This window comes from Empidonax traillii, unplaced genomic scaffold (assembly GCF_003031625.1).
Source record: "Empidonax traillii isolate 1590-97213 ecotype Southwest subspecies unplaced genomic scaffold, ASM303162v1 scaffold561:size787514, whole genome shotgun sequence".
Classification (NCBI taxonomy): domain Eukaryota; kingdom Metazoa; phylum Chordata; class Aves; order Passeriformes; family Tyrannidae; genus Empidonax; species Empidonax traillii.
In genome coordinates, this window is record NW_020955754.1 from 297,244 (window position 1) to 306,317 (window position 9,074).

At 55.3% G+C, this 9,074-nt stretch overlaps 1 protein-coding gene across 1 annotated transcript; it reads left to right on the plus strand.

Annotated features, from left to right (window-relative positions):
- Positions 1-518: 518 nt before the first annotated feature.
- On the plus strand, positions 519-9,068 carry ESAM (endothelial cell adhesion molecule). The gene is made up of 7 exons (XM_027897811.1): positions 519-566; positions 5,853-6,010; positions 7,167-7,380; positions 7,457-7,612; positions 7,787-7,909; positions 8,011-8,149; positions 8,486-9,068. Exons 1-7 carry the CDS (start codon positions 521-523, stop codon positions 8,835-8,837), a joined length of 1,188 nt encoding a protein of 395 aa, XP_027753612.1. The 5' UTR covers positions 519-520; the 3' UTR covers positions 8,838-9,068.
- Positions 9,069-9,074: the final 6 nt, after the last annotated feature.

Genomic DNA, 9,074 nt, shown 5'->3' on the forward strand with positions numbered 1-9,074 from the left:
TCCACCCCGGGGCTCCTGAAAACCAGGGAGTCAAAATTGCCCTTTTTTTTTGGCGTTTTATTTGTTTTTCAGGATCGATGCGTTTATCCAAAGGGTGGTGGCAGGATGAGGGTGAGGGATACAGGATGGGATGCTTAGCCCTGCCAGTGTGGGAGTGATGGGAATGGGGGGGCTTGGGGGTCCCTGTGCCCCTTCGGGTGGTGGAGTGTGACATTGGGGTGTCACGTTGCACCACGCCCCCTTTAACTCTAATATAATTAATAATAACCCATATAATTAATTAATCGCTCCAAAGACGGTGGAGATGGGGTTGGACCCCTGGGAGGGGTGGGCTGGGGGCAGCGGTGGGGGCATTGTCACTGTCTGGGATGGGACACCCCCATGGGGTGGGGTGGGGATACACCCCGCCCTCTCCGCCAGGCACCTCCCCCACCTGCGGGCCCCGCCCCACGGCCCCTCCCTGTTCCCCCCGGTCCCTCCCGGTCCCCCCCCGGCACCTGCTGCGGCGGCGGCTCCGGCCATGGGCGCTCTGCGGCGGGCGGCGCTGGCACTGGCGGCGCTGCTGGGTGAGCCCCGCGGGCATCGGGGGGCACCGGGCGGGACACGGCGGGGACCGGGAGGGGCACCCGACAAGATGCGGGAGAACCGGGGGCCGCAGGGCAGGACGCGGGAGAGCTTTGGAGGAGCGCCGGGCAGGACGCGGGGGTAGCGGGGATGCACCGACCAAGACGCGGCACCCGGAGCGCAGCGGGAGGAGCCGGAGGGTGCCGGGGCTGCGCTCGGCGAGACGCGGGAGAAGCGGTGGCACCCCGCAGGACGCGGGGAAGCGCGGCGAGTACGGGGCAGGACCCGGTGGTACCGCGGAGGAGCAGCCAGCAGGAGACAGGAGACGCGGGATGCACAGGGAAGGACAAGGGAGAGCTTTTGCGAGGTCGCCGGGAAGGACCCGGGAGTACCGCGGGGGTCACCGGGGCAGGGCGTGGAGCAGCCGGGGGCATCCAGCAAGACGCACGGGAGCCCGAGACCCCCGGACCCACCGGATAGGACCCTGGAAAGCTTTAGAGTGGCATCGGGCAGGACCTGGGGGTACTGCGGGGGAGTCACAGCACCCACCTATCCCTGTCAGTGGCCCCAGTCCCCTCATCCCAGCAGGCAGGTTGGCAGGTGGGGGGGCCAATCTAGGGGTGTCCCGAGTGGGGAAAATCTGGGGCCCCTCTGGAAAAGCAATTTTTTACCTTGAAGCTGCCAAATGGCACCTTCCAGCACCCCAAACCCAAAGCCATGCAGGGACACCCCGGGGACTCCGATGTGTTGGAGCCGATAATTCCCCTGTGGCGTCGAGCTGGAAAAAATCCATTTGGTTTCCTTTTCCCTTGTTTACTGGTGCTCCACAGTCACCCCAACTGGTTTTGAGGTGAGGAGTCTCAACCCTTCTCTGTTCACGGGTTTTTCCCTCCTTCCCCTCGCTATTTTTCCCACCCTATTTGACTTTTTTTTGAAACGCCACAGTTGCTCCAAAGGGAAATATCCTTTGGCATTCCCAGCCGAGAGGCCTTTGGGGAAAGGAAACGGCCCCAAAAACAATGGCAGCAGCATTTCCTCCCAGCGGGATGCTGGGTGGGGGTCTTGGAACCGCCACTTGTCCCTCCTTGCAGGTTTTCTTCCCTGATAAAAATTAATTGAAAGGTGTTGGGACGAGGTGTGGGGGTCTCTTAGTCCTTAAATCCCACCAGGGTGTTTCTTTGCCACATCCCAACAGGGTTTTTTGCATGGAGTCGTGATGGATTACCCCAAAACAAGTCGTGCCCAAGCCCTGGGATGCGACGTTGTGGGGACCAAGAGAGCAAAAATGCAGCAGAAAGTCACTTTTGAACCCAAAATGTGTGGGATTCCTTTAAATTCACTTTCAAACAGTCCCTCCTCGTCCTGTGGGATCTGCACAGGATCGTGATGGGGAAAAGCAAAATGAGGGGTGATGTTTGGCATTCCTGTCCTCATCACAATCCCATGCAATCCTATCCCCAATTCCATTCCCAATCCCTTTCCCATTCCAATCCCATCCCCAATTCCATCCCCAGTCCTATCCCCAATCCCTTTCCCTAACCCATTCCATCCCCAATCCCACCCCAGTCTCATCCCCAACCCATGCCAATCGCACCCCTATCCTATTCCTGATCCTATTCCATTCCCATTCCCATCCTATCCCTGCCTCCCTCTCCCACAGCAGGGGTTGAAGTGCGTTTCCATCTATAGCAAAGTCACGTATGATTATTGTTTTATTTAATTTTTTTTCCCCAAATTTGGTCTCTCTGGAGGATACGACTCCTCCTGCCACCCCCCCACCCCCGGGGTCGTGAGAAATGCCGCTGTGGATTTTCCCAACGGACACTGCTCCACAGCCAGGCATCTCCTATCTGCCCGTTTATAAATAGTTGGAGTTAAGGGAAGAAGAGGGAAAAAAAATCACCAAAAATAATCGAGAAAAAACAAAAAGGAAGGCAAGTGGCTGCGTCGCAGGGCCGAGATGCTCCTTGACCTTTTTCCAAGCTTTTTTAGGGGTCCTTTTTCCGGCCAGATTCCCGCTGTGTATTTTAAATCCCGAGCTTGGTCTTTTGGGATTTAATTTGGGTCTGGGTTTCACATGACTCCAGCGCCTTAATCCTATCAACTGGGGTCATCAAACCCCAACCGCCTCCGGGGTTTAATTCCCTGTACAGTTAACGGCTCAGAGGCTTGGGGAGGCTGGGGGTGTTGCTTTTTTGAGGGGTTCAGGCTGTGCTGTGAGCTGGGAAACAGCTTTTTTGGGGTGAAATGATGCGATTTTGGATGAGAACGGGGTGGTTGATATCAGCACGGGGATTAATATTGAGGTTGCAGGGATTTAAAGGTGATTTCTTTTTTTTTTTTTCCCATAGGGAAAAATTCAAAGGGAAATTTAAAGTGGGGATTTTTTTTCCTTTCAATAGGGAAAAAAACTTTAAATGTTTGCAGTGATAGTTTAAAAAAACTATTTATTCCATGGGTTCAAAAAAACCCCCAAACAATCGAGTAAAGGTATTTTTAAAGGTAAATTTAAATTCATTTGTGTTTTCCATATGGAAAAAAAAATCCCAGCAGATGGGCTGGAGAGGAGGGAAGGCAGCCGGGCAGGTGTTTAGCTCAGGGCAGCTGGATAAAAATCCAGGTTTCTGAGCCCAGAGAGCAGGCAGGAGGTGCCCGGGCCCCCCCCAAACATGTATGAGCGCCGCGAGCCGCTTAATTTTTTCGATCTGGTTAAAGCATTAGAGGATTTGGAGTGTCGAGGTGGCCAAAGCTGGGGCTGTGCCAGAGGGTTCGGTCCCGTGCCTGCAGCTCCAGCCCCGGCTCTCCCGGCCCTCTTTGGGGTCACGTCTGTCTGGGCTGAGGAATTTGGGGCAAATGCGACACAAAAATGGGATTTGGGGGAGCGAGCGGCCTTCGGATCCAGCTCCACCCGCCCCTCCTCGGCGCCCCTTGGCCCAGCATCTGGGCCAAAACTGCTCCTGATGCAGGGAGTGGGATGAAAAGCCTGGATTTTCCCAGGTGTTGGGGATGTACAGGGGTTTAGGAGTCATCTATCGATGGCATCTGCATCATTAATGAACTTCTTTATTATTATTATTATCATCATCATCATTGCCTCTATTATCACTATTTTATTATCATTATTATAATTATAGTAACTATTACTTAATAGCTATTGTAATATAAATAACTATTATAATTATAATATAACTAATATAATATATAACTATAAATATTAGAACTAATTATTTTTATTAAACTACAATCAAATTCATAATTATTCCACAAGGTGTGTATAACCTATCATCTATTTTCCAATAGAAATCGTGATATTATTGTTGGATATCATCTATTTTCTTCTTGATTATCCCAGTTTAACACAATTTTATCTCTAATAATGGACGGGCCAGGCTGAAAACACCTGGATTTTCCCAGCTGTTGGGAATGTAGGCAGGTTTAGGGGCTGTGGCATCATTTAATGATCCCATCTGCATAATTAATGAACTATATAACTGTTGATAATTATTAATATAATTATTATTTTATCATTATGATCACTGTTACAATTATTATTATGATTTATAATTGTTGTAATCACTTTTATAATTATTATAATCACTATTGCAATTACTATTATTATTATAATTATCACTATTATCATTAATAATATCACTTTTATCGTTATTATAACCTTTCTAATTGTTATTCTCACTTTAATCATTACTCTCATTATTCTGAGCACCATTATAACTCTCACATCACCACTATTATCCCTATTCTCACTAAAATCTACCTATATTTATAATTACTATAAATTATATGTTCTCGATGATCTATTTTATTCTGGAAATTCCAATTTAATGAGTCGCCATCCCATATTTCCTTCCACACTCTCTAAATTTAATACCATTATCTGTGTAGTTACATATTAATGCGCTATAATTAACATTATTTTTCCATGCTGTCTATTGGATTCGATACCACAGCTTGATGTAATTAATAATACTAATAATATATCGATGATTTGGGACCCGCAGGTGCCTTGGGCATTCCCCCCCCCCCCCCCGGACTTAAGGGTTTATGTTCTTAGCCCGGGTTGAGCTATTTTTACGCATCCTCACCAGACCGGGCCTGATTTCTCCCGGTTTTTCACCAGAGAAAGGGAAATTTTATTTTTTTATTTTTTTATTTTTTTTTTTTAATTCCTGAGAAGACTTATCAGCCGGAGCAGCGTTTCCTGCCTGGAGCTGGAAGGCTCCGTCAGGAAACGGCGCCGATGCCTTGCCGGGAGGGGGGGATGAACGGATGCGGGAGGAGGCTAAAAATACCCCACAGTGCCTTGTTTTCCTCTTCCCACCCTGGAAAAATCCAATTACAACCTCTGAGCTCTTAGGGAAAAGTGTGAGGCCGTCGGTGGAGGCTCCCGAAATCCTTCCAGCACAGGGGGTTTTCCCTCCAAAGCCAGGATTTGGGATGATGGGGTAGCATCATCCTTTCCGCCCTGCGTCCCAATCCGGAGCGTCCCCGGGGCTCTGGCAGGAGCGGGGCCAGCCGGGGACACAGATCGATGGGCGGGATGCAGGGATGGAGCCGCCGGGATGCAGGGCCGCGATGTTCCCCCGGGAAAAACAAACCAACCCCGGCACAAACTCAGCCTCCCTGAGCCGATTAATTTTCTGGCTGAGCCTCCCAGGCAAAGCTGGGGAATAACCTCAAGCATCTCTCTCTGGTCCGTGGTACCCACTGATAGCCCATCACCTCCACCCAGTGGAGTTTGGGGGGATGCTGGGGACACGGGGATGGGGGGATTGGGATGGGATATTTGGGATAGAATGGGATGGGGGTGAGGGGAAGCCACCTATGAACTATCCCGGTTTAGCATTGGCAGCAAAAAGGGGAGATGCTGGGGAAGGCTCGTGGAGTGCATATGGGCCCTCCCCTAAATAAATCCCATGGGATCTGATGCAACACCATGGGAGGGTTGGGGATACCCCAGTACTGAGGTAAAGGGGGTGTCTGGCTGCTGGAGGAGGGGGGATTTGTGCCGGAGGTTTTCCCATCCTGGGCGGCAGGGGAAGCGGGATGGGAGGGAACAGCATTGTTCTGCATCCTCTGGAGCAGCCGGAAAGCCCTTCCCATGCCGGGGAAGGAGGCAAAACGTCCTCCTGGCCCAGCTTCCTGGTGATAACCTGAGATTGTCGGGTTTTCCGTTGGGAGCGAGGAGGTTTTCCCACAGTCAGTGAGGTTCTATGGAGAAGTGGCACCTGGGGTTGAGTCACATCCTGGTTTCTTCCCTCTCCCACGGGCAGGTGTCTCCTCAGCCGTGCTGGAGGTGCACGTGGGGACGGGCTCGGTGTTCGCCGTGGAGGGGCAGCAGGCAGTGCTGCCCGTCTGGTACACCAGCCACTCCCAGAAGAAACCCTACATCACCTGGCTGTTGGACAAGGAGAATGCTGGCCCCTTCCAGGTGAGAGGGGTGAGGGGCTGGGGGGGTGGGGACAGAGGGGGACAATCTGGGAGGTGGCCATGGCAGGGGAGGGGTCCTCGTGGTGTTGGTGATACGGTGGTGCCCATGATGGGGGAATGCTCATGGTGCCCACCATGGAGTGGTGGCCGCAGTGCCCACGCTGGGAGGATGCCTGTGATGGGGAGGTGACTGTGATGGGGTGCCCACCATGGGAAGGTGCCCACGATGGAGGGAACCTCATGGTGCCCACGATGGGGAGATGCCCACAGTGAGGGGATGCTCATGGGGGGGTTGTGTGGTCCCCACAGTGATGCCCATGGTGAGGAGTTGCCCATGATGGGATGAAGCTCGTGGTGATCACCATGGTGGGGGAGATGCTCATGGTGCCCATGGTACCTGCAACAGGTGGATGCCCGTGATGGAGGCAAACTCATGATGCCTTCAGTGGGGAGCTGCTTGTGGTGCCCGTGATGGGGTGGTGTCCAGGATGAGGGGAAGATCATGTTGCCCATGATGAGGCAGGGGCCACGATGCTGTGAAGCTCACAGGGCCCCCCACGGGGCAGTGCCCTTGATGGGGAGGGCTCATGATGATGTTTAGATGCCCACACTGAGGTCGTGCCCACAGTGTGCTGCAGCAGGGAGATGCTTGTGGTGTTCACAGCAGGAAATGCTGTCTGGGGGAGATGCCCATGGTCCTCATGACCTCATGAGGTGCCCAGGATAGGGAAGGGATCACTGGACCCATGAAGGGAGATGCCTGCACTGGGGGCATGACCAGGATACCTGCAACAGAGAGGTGCTTGTCATGCCCGTGATGGGAAGATGCCTTTGGAGGATGCTCATAGTGCCCACAACAATGGGGAAATGCCCACAATGGGGGGATACTTGCGTTGCTCACCAAGGGGAGGTGCCTATGATGGGGGGGGGGGGATGATTTTGGTGCCCATGATGGGGGATGCTCATGGTGCCCACGGTGGGGAGATGTTCCCATGTTCCACAAGTTCCCATGTCCAGGATGCTCAGAGCAGGTGAGGCTGGAGGGGGCTCCTGCAGCAGCTACTGTTCCACAGAATTTGGGATTTGTGGGGCTTTTCTCTCCTTCTTCACCTTCTCTGGAGACCAAGGGGACCAAGGGGGTGTTTTTCCCCGTGCAGATCCTGACATACCTGGACGGTGTGGTGAAGGTGGAGGAGACGGAGCTGAAGCCCCGCGTGGGGTTCCTGTACCCAGTCCTCACCCACAACGTCTCAGTGTTCATCAACGCCACGCGGGAGCGCGACTCGGGGCAGTATATCTGCACCGTCAACGTCGTGGATGACGCCACCCCCATGGGCAGGAACGTCGGGGTCATCAACCTCACCGTCCTGGGTAAGGCTCCGCCGGACGCCGCGGCTCCCCGGGGCCTCCCCGTGGCGTCCCCCGGGACTAACGCGTGTGCCCGCAGTGCCGCCGGCCGTCCCCGCCTGCCAACTGCACGGCAACCCCACCGTGGGCGCCAACGTGACCTTGAGCTGCTCCTCCAGGAAAGGGAAGCCCTCGCCCACGTACCAGTGGGAGCGCACGGACCCCACCCCGCAGGTCTTCTTCCCCCCCGCCCAGGGTAAGGTGGCACCCGTGGAGGGGACCGAGGGAGCGGGGTGGGCTGGAATATCCCCTGAAGCTTCAGCTGGGGGGGATTCTTTGGCTTCATCTCCTCAACCTTGCCCACTCCCTGCACGAGGAGCGGGGGGTGATGGGGGGACTGTGGGGCACAACCCTAATTTTCTGCCCGCAGACCTGACCAGGGGCACCCTCAGGCTGACCAACCTCTCCCTGGAAATGTCGGGTCTCTACGTTTGCACAGCCAAAAACCCGGCGGGTTTTGAGAAGTGCAGCATCGTCCTGGAGGTGCAGTCAAGTGAGTACGTGTCCGCAGGGTCGGGGAGAGGGGGACACGGTCCCCATGAGGTCCCCGTGGGGTCCCTGCGTGCTTAAGGGAGCTCTCTGTGTCTCTGGCAGCGAGCACCAAAGCAGTCATCGCCGGCGCCGTGCTGGGCTCCCTGGGCGCCCTCGCCACCATCATCTTCTTTGCCCAGCGGGTTGTTGGCTACAGGAGGAAGAAACGTGACAGCCAGGAGGAGGGAGCCAACGAGATCAAGTGAGGCTCCTCTCGTGGGGGAGGTTCCAATCGCCCTCGCGGGATGTCAGCGTTAAAGGGGGAGGAGGAGGTTTCCACCTCGGGCCGGTCTTTTCTAAATTTCAGAATCAACAGTGGGGAGGGAGTTATTGGTCCCTGGCCAGTCATCATTAGGTTTCAGAGTTAACGAGGGCTTTTTCCACCTCTGTTTTCCCCCCATTCCCTTTTGTACCCCCGTTTGGCGGTCTAGGAACTCTACTCAACCCGGTGGGCCCCGTTGCTCGGGGAGGGGATGCCAGGGCCGGGAATGACGGGGTTCCCGGTGCCAATCTGTCTGACAGTCTCCCCTCTTGGCAGGGAGGACGCCGTGGCGCCCAAAACCCCGTCGTGGCCGAGGAGCCCTGCTTCGGACACCATCTCCAAAACCAGCACGCTGTCCTCCATCGCCGGCCGCCGGGACAAACCCTACGCAGCCAGGCCCCCCTCCGACACCACCTCCATCCTCACTGCCACCGGCAGCTACCGGGGACCCCCGCCCCGGGGAGGGGGCCGCCCCCCCAATCCCCCGCCCCCCGCCATTAACGGGACCTCCCGGCGCCACCAGGACCCGGCCGCCCCCCCGGGGCCGTTGCCCCCCTCCAGCCTGGCCCGGGCGGGCGCCGTCCCGGTCATGGTGCCGGCGCAGAGCCGAGCCGGCTCCTTGGTGTGAGCACCTCCCCTCGAAAAAACAGGGGTTCCCAGAGCCAACCCACCCTCCCCTCCAACCCCACCCCCCGTTTTCGGGGGTGGTTTTGTCCCTTTTTGGGTTCCTTTTCTTTTTAACAGATGCCTCGAGCAGCTGGACTCGTCATGGGGGTGTTTAATGGGTGCAGGGGCTCCCTGGGTTTGGGGGGGCTGAGTCTCCCCGTAAATATCACCCCCCAAACCAGCCCTGGCCCTGCCCCGG